Here is a 22,682-nt window from a genome sequence, read left to right as displayed (position 1 = left end):
TGCTGTGTATATTTGCATACTCAATGCTCAAAGAACCTTGTGCATTAGATGTCATCGTAAGAATAAGGGCACTGAGCACGCAGGTGGTACCTGACCTCAGGCATGAGTAATGCAATAATATCATAATTTAAAGTTCATGCTCTGTGGTTTGTTTTCAACCCCACCCTTCCCTTAAAATTGTCATTTATGGTGGCTAGAGGGATGGCTCAGAAGTTAAGAGCACTTGGTGCTCTTGCAAAGGACCTAGCTTCTATATGGTGGCTCACAACCACCATACAGTGATCCAGTGCCCTCTTCTGGCCTCCTTGGGCACCAGCACACACAGATATAGAGGCAGACAAACACATAAAAATAAATCTTCTTTATAAATTGTCATGTATTCAGATTATTCTTTAAATTTACAAAGGCAAATTTGTTCTTGAAAAATGGAAAAGCATTTTAACAGCCAGTATAATGCAGCTTGAACCTAATGTTCAGAATTACAGTATAAATGAATATAGAGTTGTTAATCCATAGAAATTTCAGGATCTAACCTGATGTTCTTGTTCTTTCCTTTCTTCTTTCTTATTATTAAGGATATATATCCTGCCACCATATTGTTATACTTAGACAGTCCCAAGAAATAAAATTTTAGCATTTTAAACCTGAAAACTCTTTCTCCACTCCTATCCCCGAACACTTTAGAAAACATAAGTACATACCTCTTATTTGTGTCTTTCTGAAACAGAAACACTGGACCCTCTTTTCATGGACCCAGACTTGGCCCATGGAACTTACACAGGAAGCTGTGGTCATGTCATGCATGCAGTGTGCTGGCAGAAGTAAGTTGTCCCTCTGAATGTTCTTGAAAGAGACTAGGAACATTGGCGTTTACTACACACCACAAAAGGCATGTTTTCTCATGTCTTCTTTCTGGGTTTTTTTTTGTGGAATAATTAAGGCAATTTTAATAACTAATTCTGTTTTCATGTTACTAATTATATTTCTATTTATTATAAGCCTTTGAAATTGATGTATCAAGTTTCCTGCTAGATATTTTTAGGGTTAGTGTGTAGCATGATAATGTAGCATGTACTTAGCATGCACAGTGCACTGCCATAGCTTAGTCCCAACTGAAAATCCACTTGCTTCTGGAAAACTAAATAGTATTAACACTGCTTGTCCTAGGCATGCGAGAGAAGCAGTAATCTTCATTTAAAAGATAAAAATAAAAACCATAAACTATGTAGTAAAAAGTATCTTCGTTGCCATTTGTGGTGGTGCATGCCTTTAATCCTGCACTAGGGAGGCAGAAGCAGTGGACCTGTGAGTTCCAAGGCCTGTCTACAGAGCCAGACTCAGGACAGCCAGGGAACACAGAGAAGTCCTGGATTGAAAGAAGAAAAAGAAACCAAAAATATTAAATATCTTTGTAATATGACATACTCTGTTTTATCTTGAGAAAAGATGAAAAATTTAAGCATGTAATTTCTGATAAATTTTTTGTATAGCTTACTCGTTTGCTATCAGATTAAAAACATAATTGTCCATTGAAAACCCTCAGTGGTGTGTATGATCATTGAGCATTTTCTAGGTATATCCACTTGGCTGCTGAGGCAGGGGACAAGTTAGAGGATTCAGCAAAGTCATTCAGATTTGTATCTGCCCTAATGTACTTCCCAGTTTGTTTACACCCCAAGTGGGCAGCTATAATTATAACACATATTTTTGTGATAAGTTCTAAAGATATTAAGCCCAAAATTGTAGAACTTTTTACTGAGAATAGATCAAAGCCACGTGAGTTGTTCTAAGGGGGCCGCATCTTTGAACTTTGCAGGTATTTTGAAGCTGTACAGCTGAGCTCTCAGCAGCGCATTCACGTTGACCTGTTTGACTTGGAGAGCGGCGAGTACCTGTGCCCCCTCTGCAAGTCTCTCTGCAACACTGTCATCCCCATCATTCCTCTGCAGCCACAGAAGATCAACAGGTACGTTTAACCTTTGTCCAGGCTGTTCTCAAAACTTTCACTTGCCTTCTCCCTCCTTACAGAGATTAGAGACCAGTACCATTCTCATGCTGAATCCTGCATCGTGCTTTCAAATGAGATGAAAACCCAGTTTTTGGTGTTGAAGAGAAGTAGGATTTTCATTTACTTAAAGCAGTGTGTTATGCTTTTCCACCCATCATTAAAACAGCAGAGCCCCAAAACTGCAGATTCAATTGGAGATCTGTACAAAAGGTTACTGTTAAAAATAAATAATTACATTTATCATATCTTTGAATAATTTGTGAGCATTTAAATTTTTAAATATTTTATGTTCTGACAGTCTGTTGTTGCAGTTTAATAGACATTCACTGGCTTTAATAAGTAGAACACTTCATTTTCTGTTTCCACATTCTTACTGTTCTACTTGATGATAACAAAATTGTCATCTTAGCCAGATGTGGTGGTTCACACCCTGTACTTAGGAAACTCAGGCAGGAATATCTCTGAGTTTGAGGCCAGCCTAGTTTATATAGAAAGTTACAGGTTAACAAAGGCTGTTGAGACCCTGTATCAAAATAAACAAAAGTTATTCTTAATTTTTTTTAAATCAGCAATTTGTAATGATAATTCCAGCAATGGAAACAGTTTTTGTAATTTGAAGAACTACCTTTGGCTGGAGGTGTTATCACTTGGTGGTAGGGCATGTCCCTAGATGTGTGAGGCACAGCTCCACAGAACAGCAGCATGTGCTCACTATGCCCCCCCAACAAAAGTGTGTGAAAGCCAGGTGTTGGGCACATGGAGTCAAGAAGCAGTCACTTTATTTCACTGATCCGTGTCATTGGAACTTCTCTCATTCGTCATATTTGGACAGGTAATGCCACCATATACAAATAAGGATGTGTCAAGAAGATTGGCCCTTGATTAGTTGAATAATTGATAAGCTTTAGACAGTGTACCATGCATTGCTATGTCTTATTTAATTCTCACAGTTGTCTACTGAAGTTGGTACTACTATTTCCATTTAAACATAGAGAGTTGTATAACCACAGTGAGTGGTTTTTGGTTGTTCCAAGAGAGATTCAGTATTTGAACCCAGATCTCATATCTAACTTCTGAGGGTGGGGAGAAGTATTTGTTTATTTGGTTGGTTTTGGTTGTTTGAGACAAGGCTTAGCTTGTGATTCTCTTTCTGATGGCTGAAATTTCAGGCATATTCTGCCATGTCCAGCTTCTTATAATTTCTTGTTAGCTCACGTAAGCTTTTTTTTTTTTTTTTTACAAAGTGATTCCCCAAAATAAAGATATTTAAAAATCTAATTGCTTTCTAAATAAGTAGCAACTTATTTCATCAACTGTCTTTACTAAGATTTGTTTTTATTTTCAATTATGTATGTGTGTTGGGGGAGTGGGCACATGTGAATGCCTTTCACGCCCAGAAAAGGGCATCACAGTCCCTGGAGCTGGTGTTGTAGGGAGTTGTGAACTCTAGGTACCAAGAACACACTGAGGTCCTTCTCAAGGACCTCAGTTAAGAGCGGTGTGTGCTCTTAACTGCAGAGCCAATGCTCTACTCCCGAAACTCACATTTTGATGTAAAACATTACATAAGAAATTTATCAAAACTGGGGGATGAGATGCAGCTCAGTAGTTAAGAGCACCAGCTGCTCTTCCAGAGGACCCAGGTTCAATTCCCAGCACCCACATGGCAGCTCACAACTATCTATATCTCCAGTTTCAGGGGATCTGACACCCTCACAAAGACATACATGCAGTCAAAACACCAATGTACATAAAATAAAAGAAGCAAATCTTTAAAAAATTATCAAAACTGTAAAACTGGTCCAGAGAGGTGCTTCAGCTGGTTAAAATGCTTACTGTGTAAGTAGAAGGGCCTGAGTTTAGATGTCCAGAACTCATGTAAAAGCCAGTCTTTATAGCACTTGTCTGTCACCCCCGTCCTCCTATGTGGAGATGGGAGGCTGAAATAGGAGAAAGTCTGGAAGTTTTGGGGCCAACTAGTCTGGTGTACCAGTAGACAACAAAGAAATCATCTCAAACAAGTTATTAGGAAAGAACCAATATTGAAGGTTTTGTCTTCTGATGTCTGCACATGCACTGCACACACCTGCAGTTATACATATATGTGCCTCATATACACGAAAGCTCTTTTTCTAAAACATGTTAGGGTTTTTTTTTTCTATATCAAAATATACTTTCACTTTAGAATCAAACATATTTCCTGGGTCAAATTGATGCTAGATATTCATATTCGCACAGTTCATTTTATATTTTACTTCAGGACTGCCCTTTCAGAGGTTAGAGAGATAGCTCAGTGGTTAAGAGCACTGGCTGGGTCCTGAGTTCAGTTCCCAGCATCCATATGGCAGCTCACAACCAGCTACTATAGTTCCAGAGGATCCTCTTCTAGTGTGCAGATGTACATGAAGACAAAGCACCCACATACATACATATATACATACATACATACTACATACATACTACATACATACATACATACATACATACATACATACATACATACATCTTTTTTTGTTCAATTGTTTTGTTTTTCAAGACGGGCTTTTTTTCTGTGTAGCCCTGGCTGTCCTGGAACTCAGTTTGTAGACCAGGCTGGCCTTGAACTCATAGAGATCCTTCTGCTTCTGCCTCCCAAGTGCTGGGATTAAAGGCCCGTGCCACCCACTGCCTGGCTGCAATAAATCTTAAAAAAAAAAAAAAAAAAGTAAGACTGCCCTTCCAATTAATTCTTATTCTATGGAGTGTACACTCCATGTAGGAGAGACTTAGAGTAACCTAGTATGAGCTACTGAGCTATGAGAAATACCAAGGAAATACTAGAGGCTCACCAGTGCCTGACACTATAGACAGACTTCAGACAACTTGTTTCTGAGATAATGACATTGAGTCTAGATCCGAGTGAGGGCTAAACAGTTGCTTTTCTCAAGTGTCAATGAGGAAGATAGATAGGTTTAGAACATTTAAGAGCAAAGGTCCCAAGGTACAAACATAGTCACCATGTTCTAGCCATAGCAAGAAGGCAATGTGTCTGGATGGAGATAGCAAAAAGCCCAATCATAAGAGGCCAAGATAAAAGGTTAGAATTGTTTAATTTTATGTACAGTAGACAACCACCAGTCTGTTTTGAACAGAGGGATAACAAAATCTGATTTATAGTTTTAGAAGATTCTTCTTGTTGTTATACGGTAAATTTATACTTAAAAATCAAATAGAGAGGCTAGATGGCTCAGCACTTAAGAGCTCTGACTACTCTTCTAGAGGTCCTGAGTTCAATTCCCAGCAACCACATGGTGGCTCAGAACCATCTGTAATGGAGTCTGATGCCCTCTTCTGGTGTGTCTGAAGATAGCAACAGTGTACTCATATACATTGAATAAATGAATGAATGAATGAATGAATAAATAAATAAATAAATAAATAAATAAAATAGAACAGAAGCAGAAAGAACCCAGACACATTTAATCCCAACATTTATGAGGCAGAGGTCAAGTCTAGCCTGGTTTACAGAGTGAATGAAACCCAGAACAGCCAAGACTACAGAGAGAGACTGTCTTAAAACCCTGAGTAATTAACAGGGAAAGGGGGAAAGAGCTATTAAAGGCCATTGTAGTTCACATGACATACAGGACTTCCAGGAGGATAGTAGAGAGAGGTAGGAAGAAGCAATCCGCTTGGGATATGTTAGAGCCTGAAACCTATAGATTTAGTGTGGAGGAATCAGAATGTCAGTGATGTCACCTAGCAGTTGAGCGGCCATGGTGGCACTTCCATTTACTGGTATTTGACTACTTCTCAGTCATAGATGGACAGTTACGTCTTAGTCATCATACCAGCTACAGTTTTAGTCACATTTTCATGATCTAGAATGTTACTAAAATGAAGAAATGTTTTAATTTTACTTTTTATTTTTTTAATTTGGGGGGGATGAGGTCTTACTATATATCTCTAGTTGGCCTGGAACTCACTATGTATTCCAGGCTGGCCTCAAACCCATAGAAATCTGCCTGCCTCTGCCTTCTAAATGCTGGGATTAATGGTTGTGCTACCATGCTCAGCAGAATTGGATGATTTTTTTTTTCTTCAAGACAGGGTTTCTCTGTGTGGACTGGTCTAGTCTTGAACTCTGCCACTTGAGTGCTAGGCATAAAAAAAATCATCGCACAGCTGATGCTTTTAATATTTACATTAATATTTAATATATCCAAGGAAAGACTCAACAAGTTTACCCTGTAGATTGTCTTTGTACCAATTGAGTTGACCATTTCTAAATGTCACTTTTTTGTAGTGAGAATGCAGAGGCTCTTGCTCAACTTTTGACCTTGGCACGGTGGATACAGACTGTCCTTGCCAGAATATCAGGTTATAATACGAAGCATGCTAAAGGTTTGTGGGAATCTATTTGTACTGGATATTTGAAAATTGTTTCTAAACGTTTAAATTTTTAAAAATTTAATTGTATGTTTCTGAGTGTTTTGCTTACATGTATGTTTGTGGAACACTTCACAAGTTTAATGCCCTCAGAGGCTTGAAGATGAAGAGGACATTGGATCTCTGGAACTGAAATTTAAAAAGTTGTGAGCTAGGTCCTCTGGGAGAGCAGCCACTACCCTAAAACACTGAGCTATCTCTACAACCCTCTAAATCTTTAATTTTTTTTTTTTACAAATAATTATTATGCTAAAATATGATTTGAAAGTACAGATTTTTTGAATATCAGGAAATAGAGATTTTGAGTCCAAGACTTTTTGGCTATCAATCTATTCAGTTCAATCAATTTTCATAATGGAAAACAAAATAGTATATAATGTTCTGTCTTAATTTTAATAAAAATGTATTAAAGCTGTTGCCTTATGTATATATTTTTTTACAGTTGAGTGACAAATGTTGCCATGGAGATAGGAAATCAAAGATCACTTAAAATGTTGGGTGAAGAGAGGCTAGGGACATGACTCAGTAAGTGAGGGGTTCACTGTGCGTGCATGAGGACCTGAATTTGGGTCCTCAGCACTTGCATAAATGCTGGTGCTGGAGGAAAGGAATGGATAGATCCTAAGAGTCTGGTGGCCAAATCTGTGATCCTAGGTTTAGTGAGAAAACTTGTAAAAGTAAGGTAGAAAGTGGTACAGGCTGGTGCTTTATGTTCTCCTCTGGCCTCCTCATGCACGTGCATGGGCTCCTGAGCCTGTATACAGACATGTACACACACAAATATACACTCTACCATGTGCATGTACTATTTATTGAAGAAGTGTCTTTATTAGGTTATAAATCAATAAATGAAGACAAAGTCAAATTCGTATTGTTTGGCTTTGTCTGTTTGAGAAGGGTTCTTGCAATCTTGTCCAGACTGTGCTCCAGCTCCTGGTCTTAAGCAGTTCTCCTGTCTCATCCTCTCCATGGCTGGGACTATACACAGGTGCTACCACATCCTGCTTTAAAAATTAGGTTGAGGACTTCTCTTGGTGTCAGGAGAGATCCAAGTCCTGTAATTTGTCTTCTGGAATGCACATGAACCACCTCCACATACTTGGTGTATGTGCAAACAGAAACACACATACATATACATGCATACTAAATTAAATACAAATGCAGGTTTAAATTTTTTTTTTAAATGCAATAAACGAAGTTACCGATGAGGCAAAATATTCATTACCTATTAGAAGAGAAAGCAAAATACAGAGAGTAGCACTGTATGATGTCTTTAAAGAAAAACCCACATCATATGTGAGATTGATAGGCAAAAAGTGTTATCTAAGCAGAGAAATTGCTTACTTACTACTTACTAACATTTCCAAGGGATTATGTATGGTTTCACAGCCAGAGAGTTGATTATTAGACTAAACTTAGTCATGATTTTTATCTCTTTTTTTCATTTAATTTATAAGGAGAAGCTCCAGCAGTTCCTGTCTTGTTTAATCAAGGAATGGGGGATTCTACTTTTGAGTTTCATTCCATCCTGAGTTTTGGAGTTCAGTCTTCGTAAGTATCTAACGAGCTAAAAGAGTTTGGGAAGTGGAGTGTCATGGCACACACTTGGGAGGCAGAGATGGGTGGAGCTCTGAGTTTGAGGTCAGCCTGGTCTGTGTAGTGAGTTCCAGACCAGGCAGGACCCTGCCTCAAAAAAGATGTTTGTAAAAATAAATATTGGAGCTAACCTTTTTTTTTTAATTCATTTGTAAAACTGTCTGTCCATTTTTTCTCCCTAAAGTTTTATTTAGTAAAATTAGATTGGTTTGAGATTCTTTTAGAAAAATGTTATTGGTGTGTGTGTGTGTGTGTGTGTGTATGTGTGTGTGTGTGTTTTGGAGGGCAGGAGTCGTGTTTTATGGCACTGTGATAGAAGCTGGAGGACAACACTTCTGGGGAACAAACCCAGACTGTTAGGCTTCACAGCAGATATGCTTCTCCTCTGAGCCACCTGAAGTGACTAGGAGAGGCTGCCTCCTGCCTCTCCATAATCAGTTTTGACAAAACAAACAACAACCAAAGCTCCAAGAGGATCAAATGTAAAGACTTCACTTAATGTCACATTTTGTTTGTCTGTGACTTTCTGAAAAAACTTTGTCACTTTACTCTCAGTTTGTATTTACAATTGAAAATGCCCTAATCTTCCTCAAAGTTATAAAAGATACTTTGAAAAATATATAATGTTCCAGATGAGGTATTATTATTTTGTGCATATGACTACCTCATACCTTTTCTACTTACAATCCTTTTTCATTACCTGTCTTTTTTTTTTTTTTTTCCCCCGCTTCTCTCACTTGCTCCAGCCCTGCTCACTCCAGCCCCACTTGCCCTGGCCCCAAGTTTTTTATTTATTTATTATATGTAAGTACACTGTAGCTGTCTTCAGACACCCCATAAGAGGGCATCAGATTTCATTACAGATGGTTGTGAGCCACCATGTGGTTGCTGGGATTTGAACTCAGGGCCTCTGGAAGAGCAGTCAGTGCTCTTAACCGATGAGCCAGCTCACCAGCCCCTCATATTACCTGTTTTATTGCTACTCAAATACTTGTTAAAAGTGAAACCAGAAACTGTCACTCTAAGTGCTTGTGGGGTTAACCTGTCATGCATATACACAGCATGAATGTATACATACAAGCGCACACATTCACATATACATACATGTATCAATGCAGAAATACTTTTATACCTTTACAGAATATCAGAACATGTAGATAAGATCTTCTTCCTCAGAATTTTATTTTTCTTTTTAGTCTGTCTTTAGTTTGGGCCTGGACCCTTCCAGCTGTGCTCGTTACTGCATCTTTACTGTACAGTTATATGGACCAGTGCCATTTTGTAAGAGATTTTTTTTTCCTACCTTTAGGAGGTACAGTTTGACTTTCCCTATTTTTTTGATGAATAAATCTATAGAGTTCTAATCCCTAGTTTAACAAGTTTGATACTTTACTTATTTTGATGTTTAATTTGATAGCCAACTAGATTGGATTAAGAATAGTACCTTAATGAGACACACTTACATCCATCTGTCTGTCTGTGGGCTTTTTAAAAAAAGATTTATCTTTTATTTTATATGTATGAGTGTTTTGTCTTCATTTCTGACTGTGTATCACTTGTGTGCCTAGTGCCTGTGGAGGCCAGAAGAGAGAGCATTAGGTCCCCTAGAACTGGAATTACAGAGGGTTGTTAGCCTCCATGTGAGTGCTAGAATTCAAATTGATGCTCTGGTAGAGCGTCCAGTACTCTTCACCTCTGAGCCATCTTTCCCACCCCAGTGTGTGCTTTTCTTGAGAGGATTAATTGAGAGAGGGAGTCCACATGGAATGTGGATATTAGCATCGCATGGCTGAGTGACTGGACTGCAGAACAAGGGGAAAAGGAGTCCACCCACATGTGAACAGGCAGCTTCACACTACTGCTGTCTCAGCCGTGACTTGCTTCCTCTCGCATGTCTTCCCTCCATGATAAACTCTATCTCTTGACATTGTGAGCCTAAACCCTTCCTTCCTTAAGTTGCTTTTTGTCTGATATTTAGTTACAGCAGTGATGAAAGTAACTAGTGCACTTAATGTCAAAAAATTGATTCTGTTGCTTTCTGACCCTCTAAGAAAGCAGCCCTTTTTTCTAAAATACTGGACAAATTTCTTCTTACTTTATTTTTAGGGTAAAATATTCAAATAGTATCAAGGAAATGGTCATTCTCTTCGCCACAACAATTTACAGAATCGGCCTGAAAGTGCCTCCTGATGAACTAGATCCACGAGTACCCATGATGACTTGGAGCACGTGTGCTTTCACCATCCAGGCAATTGGTAAAGCCTCTTCACAAAATAAAACCAAAGATGCTTTGGAGGTATCAGTGAAACAGGACTCACATGGGTTGACAGAGCGTGCTTACCCACTGTTTATGACTCAGGAGAGTTGGCTGTGTTTGAGGACTGCTGCTATTTTACCTGTATTGGTGTGGCCTGGGATTTTTAATATATATTTTTCACCTACTGTAGTAGCCTCTTGTTGCAACTGGCTAGTATTTTGAAGGCTAGCATTAAGCCCTGTAGTCAAACAGTAGTGGCACTCTTACAACACTAGGTCAAGAACAAATGCAAATGAAGAGGAATCAGCTCAGGATTTTACAGGAAAGTTATTTTATACTTTGAAAGAAAAAAGAAAATAGAACCAAAGTCACAAACAAACAAAGGTTACTGGAAGAGGAAGTATAAGGTGGCCAGGAGAGAAAGATTGGCAGAACTAGGTCTGAGTGGTAACCTGTCAGATGCCTTGCCATATTTTAAGTTTCCCAGGGAAAGGCAAAGTAGGCAAGAAGCACTGAGATTTGTAAGTGGGTATGTCATTACATAGATGATAGTGTGTCTCTTTGACGCCATCTTTATCCAAGTGAGTTTAGATTTCCCTTCAGCACATTTTTTTGTCACAGTTTTTATGAAATCTACATTTTCAGTACTAACCCCCTTCTGGAACAGTATACTGTGTCATAATGTGGACTGAGTCACATGTGCACACTTTCTTCTCAAAAGCTTTCTTGCTTCAGTCTCAGGATAGATTTTAGGAGCCACTCACAGACCTGTTAGACTCTCAGCATGCATACAGGACAATTCACTGGTGTGTGTTTATTCAGGCTGAGGCCAGTGTGGGCGCCATGGTGAAGAAGAAAACAAAACAGACCACAGCTAAACAGTAAATTGTGTAATATTTTTAGATTTATTATGTTTTTCTTTTTTAAGAAAACCTGTTGGGAGATGAAGGAAAACCTCTATTTGGAGCACTTCAAAATAGGCAGGTATGCACATTACGTAGATTTCGGTAGTTTCTGGGTCATTCTGGTACTGACTGAGAAAGGGGGTCCTCAGCTTATTTATCATGAGACATCTGTGCTCCCTCTGCTGTAAAGAGCAGCAGAGGTTGGTGAGGGGAGCATGCTACAGTCTCAGTAAACATGATGGTGCTATGTGCTATATGTTTTACAGAATTTTCTCCATTTCAGTAGTTAGGTATAATTCACATAAATTTCACATGACTTGACTACTTTCCTGCCCTCCCCTGTATAGCTGAGCCTAAAACCAGATACATCTGTGTTTTCTCCTCACTGATGCTTCACCATCATCTAACATTGAATATTAATGGATTTCTCTCTAGACAGGTAATCATGCTGAGTTAAAGACTAGACACTCTGGGCAGGGTAGATGGCTCAGTGGGTAGATGGGTAGACACATGCCGCAAAGCCTGATAAACTGAGTTTGATCCCCACAGAGAACATGGTAGAGGAACAAATTGACCCACGTTGTCCCTGACCTCTGCATGTGCTTCAACATATATATACTGTGTTTATTAGGTTTGTATTGCTGTGATAAAGCAACATGACCAAAAGCAGTTTGGAGAGGAAAGGGTCTATGTCAGCATAGAGTTGTACTCCATCAGGAAAGGGAAGTCAGGGCAAGAACTCAATGTAGAAACCTAGAAGCCAGAACTTTGCAGACTGGAGGAGCATTGCTTACTGGCATGCTCCCCATGGCTTGCTCATTTTGCTTTCATACGTACCTCAGGACCACCTGCCCAGGGGTGGAATCACCTACAGATCAATCTAATGAGGGCATTTTCTCAATTTAGGTTTCTTCTTCCCAAATGACCCTAGCTTATGTCAAACTGACCAAAATAACCAGCACATGTGCATACAAGTGCACACACACATACATACATTTTTTTTAAAAGAGGCAACCCTGAGGTCTGTGAGATGCTCAGTGGGTAAATGCACTTGCCACTAAGCTTGATGATCTGAGTTCAATCTCTAGGACACACATGGAAGGAGAGAATCTACTTGTGCAAGTTATCATGGATACACATGCACAGAAAAAAACATTTTTTTTATAAAAAGAATATGTAACCCTGGTAACGAGTAAGTAGTCAAGAAGTGCATTTAGCACTTGTCTAGCATATATGAAGCCCTTGATTAGATTCTCAGCACTAATAATAGTAATAACAATATTATTATAATAGTAATAATTATCATTGTCTGTCTCTTCAGTCCTTCTTGCCCATAGCCTCAAAGAATCATGAAATGTACCTAGTTAGCTATGTTTTTTGTTGGTTTTTTTTTTTTTTTTTTTTTTTTTTTTTTTTTTTTAATATGTGCTCAGTAGCACTGTAAAAACTAGTGGGCACCTGCAGAAGCTCTCTAGCTAGGCATTTCCCTCCTCATGTCCTGACAGGTGCTACAAGAAATTCACAGTCCACAGTGTGTGTCCCTGTAGTTCCCATACTGCTGCTGGGAAGAAGCAGGTGTATTCTAGTTGTTCCATGGCTTCTTACTATCATTTTCAAACTTCTAGAAATACAGTTTGCACAGGATTCAACAGCCCCGTGTTTAAAAGGTCGAGTATGGAGGCTCAGTAATTAAGAGCACTGACTGCTCTTCCAGAAGTCCTGAGTTAAGTTCCCAGCAATCACATGGTGGTTCACAACCATCTGTAATGGGAACCCGGCATCCTCTTTTGGTGTGTCTGAAGAGAGTGACAGTATACTTACATACATAAAATAAACAAATAAATCTTTTTTTTTTAAAGACTGAATCTAGAAAACAGAACAAAGCTGAAAACTGAAATGATCACAACTAACATTTCTTTTTAATGGAAAATTCAAAAGTATAGTGAAATTATAAAGCATTTTTTTTATGTACTAAAAATATTGTAGCTGGGTGTGGTGGTGCTTGCCTTTAATGCCAGCATTTCAGAGAAGGAATCAGAAAGATTCCTCAGTTCGAGGGCAGCCAGGAATACATAGGAAGATCCTGTCTCAAAAAATAAAATATTGTAAGTATTTGATAAGTATATAATGCGTAAGTATATAGTAGGCTAGGATTGGCTACTTATCATCCTAACCTAACTCTGTCATCTTCTATCATTTTATCTTACTTCTCTCACAATCTAGCATAATGGTCTGAAAGCGTTAATGCAGTTTGCAGTTGCACAGAGGACTACCTGTCCTCAGGTCCTGATACAGAAACATCTGGTTCGGCTCCTGTCAGGTAGGGTCTTCTTTTAATTATTATGTTAAGTATTTAACCTGTGTTTTCTTCTACATTTGTGGCAGTATATTTCAGCTAGGAGATGACATATTGTACTGATTATAAACACTCACTGATAAAGTCTAACTGCCCGCAGCAGACTTGCCCCAATAAGATGATGCACAACTACCTTTTAATGATTGAAATGTTATATTTAAAATGTATACTTTTGGCTGGGTCTGTGATAGTACAACCCTTTAACCCCAGCACCTGGGAGGCAGAGGCAGGCAGATCTTGGTGAGTTCGAGGCCAGCCTGGTCTGCAAAGTGAGTACCAGGACACCCAATTCTACACAAAGAGACCCTGCCTCCAAAAGCCAAAAACAAAAAACAAAAAACAAAAACAAAACAAAACAACAACAACAACAACAACAAAAACTTTTGGAGCTGGATAGCACTCAGAAGGCACAGCCAAGAAGATCCCTGTGAGTTTGAGGCCAACTTGGTCTATAAAGCGTGTTCTAGCTCAACCAGGGCTGTTAAACAGAGATGCCCTGTCCTGATGCACCAAAATAAACAAACAAACTAACTTATTATCTCTCCTTGATAATTTGATAATATGTTCCCTTTGTTAATATGTAGTGGCCCTGTTTGTGTCTTCTGCTTATTTATGGTTTGGGGTCTGCTTTATTTGACATAAGAACTGATAGATCAGCCTGTTTATAGCTTCCACAGTTTCATTAGTTCCATCCTTTGGCTCAGTTTTTTTAGTGTCTGGAAAACCATAGATAATTGGACTTTGGTTTTATAAACTAGTCAGTTTACTTGTGCCTTTTAATTGGCACAAGTAAAATGGAGACTTTTTCTACTTAAGGTTATTTTGAGAGAAGCTTTTAATGACATTTTTAAGAAAATCATATACATACACACATACATACACATAAATAAATAAATGAATAAATAATCAACTGTCTTTGAGAAAATTAGCATCCTCACTGTAAGTGAGTAATAAGGCATATTCATGATTGTAAACAAGTAAGAGGGATGTAACTCACTGTGCCTAGCATACTTAAGGACAGGGATTAATCACCAACACCTCAGAGGGGCACGAGGGCAGGAGCAATCGATAAAATGAAGACTAAGTGTGCTCAAGTTAACTTGTCACTCTCGTGGAGTTTAGTTTACTTTTGAGATAGGGTTTAGCTCTGGTTGGCCTGGAACTCAAACTCACCTTCATCTTCCTGTCATGGCTTGCCAAGGATTAAGGTTAACCGCTTGTACTAGCCACACCCCACTCTTCAAAGGAATTTTAAAATAAATATTTATAATGTTCAGGGGGGAATGTTTTAGAACTGCCTGTAAGAAAAATTTGATAATGAGAGAATATTCTAGCCGCTGAAAGGATCAAATTTTAGAACAGGGATTAAAAAATTATTTGAATGTTTTAACTGTCTTGACTATAAAGCAGTTTGTTATCCCGGAAGGAAAATAAGATAGATAAGTATATGATGCTGCTGACTGTCTTACGTGAAGAGTTGCTGAAAAAAAAATTTTTTTTTTTTTAAATTTTTTGAAACAGGGTTTTTCTGTGTAGCCCTGGCTGTCCTGGAGCTCACTTTGTAGACCAGGCTGGCCTCAAACTCACAGAGGTCCTCCTACCTCTGCCTTCTGAGTGCTAGGATTAATGACATGTACTACCACTGCCCAGGGAAAATTTTGTTGTTGTTGTTGTTGTTGTTGTTTTTGTTTTTGTTTTTGTTTTCAAGACAGGGTTTCTCTGTGTAGCCCTGGCTGTCCTGGAACTCACTCTGTAGACCAGGCTGGCCTCGAACTCAGAAATCCACCTGCCTCTGCCTCTAAGTGCTGGGATTAAAGGCGTGCGCCACCACCGCCCGGCTCCAGTGAAAATTTTTAACACAAAAAAATGAGACCTAGAAATTGCAAATGACTTGTCAAGGACACTGGCTTAGTCAGGGTTTCATTGCTGTGAAGAGACACCATGATCAAGGTAATTCTTAGAAAAGCAAACATTGAATTGGAACTGGCTTACAGTTTCAGAGGTTCAGTCAGTTATCATCATGGCAAGAAACATAGAAGCCTGCAGGCAGACATGATGCTGGAGAAGGAGCTGAGAGTTCAACATCTTGATTCAAAAGCAGCCTGAAGGAGGCTGACCTCTGTAGGCAGCCAGGAGGAGGCTCTCTTCTGCACCCTGAGCATAGGACCTCAAAGCCCACCCCTATAGAAGCTTACTTCTTCCAACAAGGCTATACCTACTCCAACAAGGCCACACCTCTTAATAGTGCAACTTCCCATGGGCCAAGCATATTGAAACCACTACAGACACTCAGCCTGTTAGTGGTAAAACCCTGTGATCATTTTAGTTTAAAATAGAACATAAAAAGAACACTTCATGGTTATTATATGCCACACCTAGTATAAGTCCTTTAAAAGTCTATGTTAATAAACTCCTCAGCAATCTGTAAATACTGTAGACTTAGAGAAGTCAAAATGCTTCCCTGTAACAAATAGTCAGTACGAGAACCTGTTTCAGTCTTGTATCCAAAACTCATGATCTTAATATTTATGCTTCTTACTTGGAATACTGGAATTGAGGTTAAGAAATTAGTCTGAGGAGAAAGTTCTCTCCCTTAGTATTAAAAGTAATAGCTGTGTTGGGGCTGGAGAGATGGCCCAGTGGTTAAGACTGCTTTGCTATTGTGAAGAATGGAGCTTACATACCAGTACAGTACCCAAGTAACAAGCCAAGCATGCCACAAGTGCCTGTATCCCCAGCTTTGGGGATGAAGATGGAATAGGAGTCGAGACAAAAAGACCACTGGGTTTTACTGGTCCAGAACCAAGAAAATGTTAGCCCTCAGTTGAAAGGGAAACTGTCTCAAAGGAATAGACAGAGATTGATAGAAGAAGAGATACTACATCCTCTTCTGGCCTCTGCCTTTGCACACCGGTGAACATACCTACAGACATGTGCATACACACACAGACACACAGACACGCACACGCACGCACGCACGCACCCGTGTACACATGCACTGAAATAAATAAAGAATGTTTAAAGCAATGGCTGTACTGGGTCTGGGTAGGTCTGGCGGTGGCTCAGTTAGTAGAATACTCACCAAGCAAATATAAGGACCTGTTCTCTAACACCTACTTAAAAACCAGGCATGGTGGTATGCAAATTTATTACCAGCACCAATAAGGTGCTGGCTGGCCTGCAAGCCTAGCCTAATTGGTGAGCCATAAGACTAGATAAGACATCCTATTTCAGAAAAACAAGGTGGACAGCACCTTAGTACAGCCAAGGTTGGCCTCTGTCCTCCCTATCACCTCTGTGCACACCTATACACGTATATAAAAGTAAAACTATACAATTTGGGTTTTTTTGCTTTTATATATACAAAGCTTATTTCTAGCCAGGCATGATGGCTCATATCTGTAGTTCTAGCACTTATGAGGTTGAAGTAGGAACATTTTTAGTTCCTAGACCAGCCTGGGCTGTATAGCAAGGCCAGCTCAACAAACACAAAGAGAAATGAAAATCCTGTCATCTTAACTTCTTTTTTTTTTTTTTTTTTTTCTTTTTCTTTTTTGGTTTTTCGAGACAGGGTTTCTCTGTGTAGCCCTGGCTGTCCTGGAACTCACTCTGTAGACCAGGCTGGCCTCGAACTCAGAAATCCGCCTGCCTCTGCCTCCCAAGTGCTGAGATTAAAGGCGTGTGCCACCACGCCCGGCTCGTCTTAACTTCTTGATCTCATTTCCTTGTCAGTCTTTTTCTTCCCTAGTTTTTATTAAAGATTGATCAAATTAAAAGATAATACTTTGTAGTATTTGTCAATTAAACCAATTTAATGGTTACCTCAGAGGCACCAAAATGTGCCACTGTCACACAAAGAAAGGAAATTCAGCACTTCCCTTTGGATTAATTTAACCAAAACTGAGCCCAAGTTTGAATTCTCCACTTCTCTCCCTGTGTCTTCCACTTGCCTGTAGCTTATGTTTTCTGACTTGTCTGTCTATACCTATCTAATGTCTGTCTCTTTTACTCTGGACTTGTCCCTAATAAAGAGACAGAAAACATGGTATGGAGAATGAATAAGGGATACTTTAATCTTGTAATACTGAGTTTTATAAGGATGTTTACCTACAAATGATTCCACATGACCCCAGAGCACCTGGTACTGCAAACATACTGTTATCAAGCAATATCAATATGCTATTTCCAACATTTATGGTAGATATTTGTAGCATAAGGTCACTTTCAACTTGTTTGCTGTTTTCAAATGATCACCCTAACACGCATACTTTAGACAGTTGTAGTGCCGTCTGGGTCAGGGGTGTGGAAGTTAAGTAATGCATTAGCTTTGGTTGTAAAAGCTGAATACAAAAGAAATCCAAGGCTAGTAAGGTTGGTTGTTAACATTGTTCTCTTAAAGGCAACTAAATAAACAGGCAGGATATTAAGCCAAGTCCTGAGTGAACCCAAAGTATATTATTAAGTTGGTTGTTAAGTCCAGTTAAAGTTTCAGTTTCTTTGAGAGTAAGACATATTTTCATAAAAAATGTATCACATTCAGTCTGTCTATACTTCCTTCAAATATGATCTATATAATCTAATTCTGTATAGGAAGGTTTTATTTTTTTTCTTAAATGGATTTTGTTTCCTTTAATTAATTAATGTATTTATTTATATTAATGTGCATTGGTAGTTTACCTACATGTGTGTCTGTATGAGGGTGTCAGATCCTCTAGAACTGAAATTAGACATTTGTAAGCTGACATGTGGGTACTGGGGATTGAACCCAGGTTCTCTGGAAAACTAGCCATTGCTCTTAACCACTAAGTAGTACTTAGGAAGGTTTTCTTTGTTCTCCTTTTCATTGCAAGGTCTCCCTGCTCATCATCCTAAATCTGCTCACATACTATATATTACAAAATATATAGAATATTTATAAATGTTGGTGGAAAAGTGATAGAGGAAATTTCTTTATAAAAGCCATTCTTCTGGGGCAGGAGCTGGATCAGGGCACAGTTCTGGCATAGCACATTCAAGACACTGGCTTCAATCACCTATACAGAAAGTGAGTCAGTCATTCAGCATTTCAAAAGTGGAAGGTGGGAGCTGCTAGGGAGTGGACCTGGGCCTCACAAGTGATAAACATGTACCCTTGTTTCTAGCAACTATTTCTTGAGCAGTCTATTTCAGGTTTTTCTCCTAAATCTTGTCTGTCAACTCTTAAGCTGTATAGAAGACTTTCTAGTGGCCTTTTATTGTTAGGTCTCCTTGGTGTTATGACAGCCATATCTTAAAAGTGTGATGCACTAGGCTCTATTCTCTAGCCCCATTGTATTTTTATTTAATGCTTCCAGTTTGCATTTTATTCAAGTACATCACTGCTTCACTGACTGAGTTATATTAACTTTTGTTTTAGTTGTTCTTCCTAACCTACAATCAGAAAATACACCATGCCTTCTATCTGTAGATCTATTTCATGTTTTGGTAAGTGTTCATTAAAATGATTTTGAAATCACCAAACTTATAATTTCATGTTTTTTCTTATTTAAATTCATGTTTCCTGTTCAAAATAATAAAGTTTTAATGTTCAAGGTATTATATTTGATGTTTTATCCATTCTTTTACAAATACAGATTTCACTGAGACAGCAAAATTATTTTTAAAATGAAACCACATTTATTTTTTAATTTATGATTGGTCTTGTAGTTAGTTATATTTGATAATATACATACAAATAAACTTTTTCTAATTCTGTTATGGCTCCTCCCCACTCCCTTCTTTTAAAACTTGTTTATATCATATGCAATGAATTGCCATGTAAGCTATAAATTAAATATAATCATTAATTATCTAGTGATAGAGACCAGGCCATAAGTACATGGCAGCTTCCTTAAAACACCTGTGGACAGGTGGCAACTCTTGGGAGTTTTATGCAGAACTTTTCTATCCTTGCAATAATCTTATTCATTTAAACCTAGCCCAATAAAGAAAACAGTGGTAAGGCTGAAACCATGGATTTTGTGGGTATCGGGTTAGCCAATCTCTCCAGCACCTCATTTGTACCTGATAATCTAAGTCTGTGTTCAGTAGCTGCCACCCTGACTCTTTTGGGATCCTCTGGGGAATCGTAAAGAGAATCCTAACAATTGGACCTTGCCTCAGAGTCTGATTTTGTTGTATTGGAATGAGGCCTATGTGTCAGTGTTTTTTAAGGACAGCCAAATGTTTATAATACAGAATCTTCAGACCTACAGAGCAGAGAACTTCTACCTAGGTCTACTCTCTTCATAGTCTACAATAAGTAGACTCAGCAAAGGGATATTTGGTGATGGCCTTTGCTCACCATTTATGGTATATTACAATTATAATCTAAGATATTCTGTTGACTATCACTAAGAAAAGTATGGTGGTTATTTTCAAAATAATAACAACAAAACTGCACCATCTGGTCCCCTTTACATTTAGTTAGGAAGTCAGTTTGTCTTGGCTTTTCTCAGTCCCCCTGTTGCTGTCCATTTCCCTTTCTAGGTAGGCGCTGTCTTAGCGTTCCCATCCTTGTATTGGGATGACACCGTGGATCTGCAGCCTTCACCACTTAGCTCTTCATATAACCACCTTTATCTCTTCCATCTGATCACCATGGCACATATGCTTCAGATACTCCTTACAACAGAGACAGGTAAAGCTCCCATCTCAGTTGACTGTAAGCAATTTCTGCCTGTGCTTTATTGGCAGAATGAATTATCTGTGATTAATTGTGATTAATTGTGTTATGTATTTCTAAGTCTTGTGTTATGCCATGTGTTATTTATTTATTTATTCATGTATTTCTTACCAAATGTTACTTAAATAGGTAAAGGCAGAATAAGCTATGAAAGGGTAATTAGCTCAAGATATGTGATTGTCTAGTTTCCAGCTACTCTTCAGATATGTAAAGGGACTGTTAGGACCTGTTTTTCTTCTTGTCTTCCAAATTCCTCATTGTCAAAGTCTCTCCAGGTTTATTTCTACCCACATACATTCTGCCTTTGCCAAGCCTTTCAGAAACCATTTTTTCAGTTCCAGTGATAATATGTTTCTTACCTAGTTGCACTGCCATAGGTTACTTTATGTCACGGTTATTTATAGTTCATTCCACTCCTTGCCTAACTTCTCCTTCTGCACATGTATTTCCTGATTACAGAGAACAATCACATTTAAAAACCATTCACCCTAGCATCAAGTATCTGGCAATCTACTCATTAAATGTTTTTGAATTATGACTTGAGTTTCATGAATATAACATTATCAAATTTTAAATATCTTTTTAGAGTCAAGTCATTAATAGCAAATGAAGTGCTCGGCAGTGGCTCAGTGGGTACAGTACTTGCTGTACAAGCCTGAGGACCAGAACCCACACAGAAGCTAGACAGAGCTGGTAGTACCACACTCAGGAGGCTGACACAAGGGATCCCTGAGCAAGCTGACTTACTAAACTACCTGGGATTGGCAAGCTCCAGCTTCAGTGAGAGACGCTGCCTCAAGAAATAAGTAAATAGGTGGAACATGATTAAGGAAGACATTTCGGTATCAGCTTTGGCCTTCCTTATGCATGTGTGCACACACATGTAAAGCACACACACGTATACATACATGCATATATACCATATATCATATGTGTACATGTAAAACAAATGAACAATAAATAAAGTCTGGTTCTGGATAACAGTGATCAATAAAAACTACTGAAAATTCAGAAAATTTAAAGAAAAATCAGATTTAAAAAGAAAGAAGAAAACCATGTTAAAGGGGGCTGGAAAGATAGACCAGTGGTTAACAGCACTGGCTTCTCTTCCAGAGGACCCAGGTTCAATTCTCAGCACCTACATGGCAGCTCACAACTGTCTGTAACTTCAATTCTAGAGAATCCACCTCCCTCTTCTGACCACCCTGAGTACTACATGCATGTGTTTCACTTTTACAGAGACTCTGTGAAAAGTATACTTTTGCTATAAGATAATAGAGAAAACTTGGAAACAATCAGGGTAGCCATTAGTTGATTGATAAATAATCTGTGGTACATCTAGACAGTGGAATATTATTGGTTCTAGAAAGAAATGAACTATCCAGTCCTAAAGTATATAGAGGAGATTTGAGCATATGTACTAAGTGAGAGGAGCCAGTGTGAAAGATACTTATGGGTCCAACTCCAGGACATTCTGGGGAAGGCAAAACTGGAGATAATGTGAGCAGAACAGTGGTGTGCATGGGTGAGAGAGGAAAAGTACAGAGACATTGAAGCTGCTCTGTATAATATATGTATATATGCTATCCAAACCAATCGGATGCAAAACGTCATGAGTGAACCTTAGTGAACCTTGGATGATAGTCTTGAGTCAGGTGAGGTCAGCCTTACAGCCCTATTTCACTCTTTCAATACTGAACTGTCTCTTCTAGGACTTGCCTCTCTGCGTAAGCTGTTTTCAAAGACTCAGTTTTATTATTTTTAGTTTTATGAATTTGCGTTCTATATGCAGGTGCCTACATACGCCAGAGGCATCAGATCCTTTGGAATTGTAGTTATAGGAAGTTATGAGTTGCCTAAAGTGAGTGCTGGAAACTAAATTTAAGTCCTCTGAAGATTGGTGAGCTCTCCTAACTCCTACCCCCAGGTTTACCACTTTTAAAAAACAGTTTTACTCTAGGCCAAGCTATTCTGGAACTTACTATGTAGCCCCAGGCTGTCCATGATCTCTTGGCAATCCTCCTATGTTGTGCTGTAAGTGATAGGTTCCAGGCATGAGGCATGACTTTGGGCTTAGACTTTAGAATCAGTTTGTCAGTATGAACTTTTGGTCAAAGTAATTGTCAATAATATACATGAAATGAACAATGTTGGATATTGATAAAAAGGAGTTCTCTATGTGTAGGATCAGAAATATATAGAATTTTATATTTTTTGCTCAGTTTTGCTATGAATCTGAAACATCTCCGGCTCAATTAAGTTTATTGATTTATATATGTATATGTGTATTATATTCACATTTGTGTGAGTATGTACCTGCTTGTGGAGGCTAGAGGTCAATGTTAAGTGTCTTTAATCACTCGCTATCTTAGTTTTTGAGGCAGGGCTTCTCAATGAACTGAGAGTTCACTGGTTAAGCTGGTTTGGGT

General features: G+C 38.6%; 1 protein-coding gene across 1 annotated transcript in view; it reads left to right on the top strand.

Moving 5' to 3' along the window:
* The window catches only part of Ubr1 (ubiquitin protein ligase E3 component n-recognin 1), a 112,304-nt gene that overhangs the window by 70,863 nt on the left and 18,759 nt on the right, over window positions 1–22,682 (top strand). Inside the window, exons 31-39 of the mRNA XM_034494620.2 lie at window positions 728–821; window positions 1,817–1,966; window positions 6,294–6,391; window positions 7,894–7,987; window positions 10,139–10,287; window positions 11,218–11,273; window positions 13,418–13,514; window positions 18,946–19,013; window positions 20,058–20,208. Coding sequence (XP_034350511.1) covers window positions 728–821; window positions 1,817–1,966; window positions 6,294–6,391; window positions 7,894–7,987; window positions 10,139–10,287; window positions 11,218–11,273; window positions 13,418–13,514; window positions 18,946–19,013; window positions 20,058–20,208 — 957 coding nt within the window. The remainder of the gene's footprint in view (window positions 1–727; window positions 822–1,816; window positions 1,967–6,293; window positions 6,392–7,893; window positions 7,988–10,138; window positions 10,288–11,217; window positions 11,274–13,417; window positions 13,515–18,945; window positions 19,014–20,057; window positions 20,209–22,682) is intronic.

This window comes from Arvicanthis niloticus, chromosome 2 (assembly GCF_011762505.2).
Source record: "Arvicanthis niloticus isolate mArvNil1 chromosome 2, mArvNil1.pat.X, whole genome shotgun sequence".
Lineage (NCBI taxonomy): Eukaryota > Metazoa > Chordata > Mammalia > Rodentia > Muridae > Arvicanthis > Arvicanthis niloticus.
The sequence above is the reverse complement of the archived record's forward strand: the minus strand, read 5'-3'. Positions and strand labels throughout refer to the sequence as shown.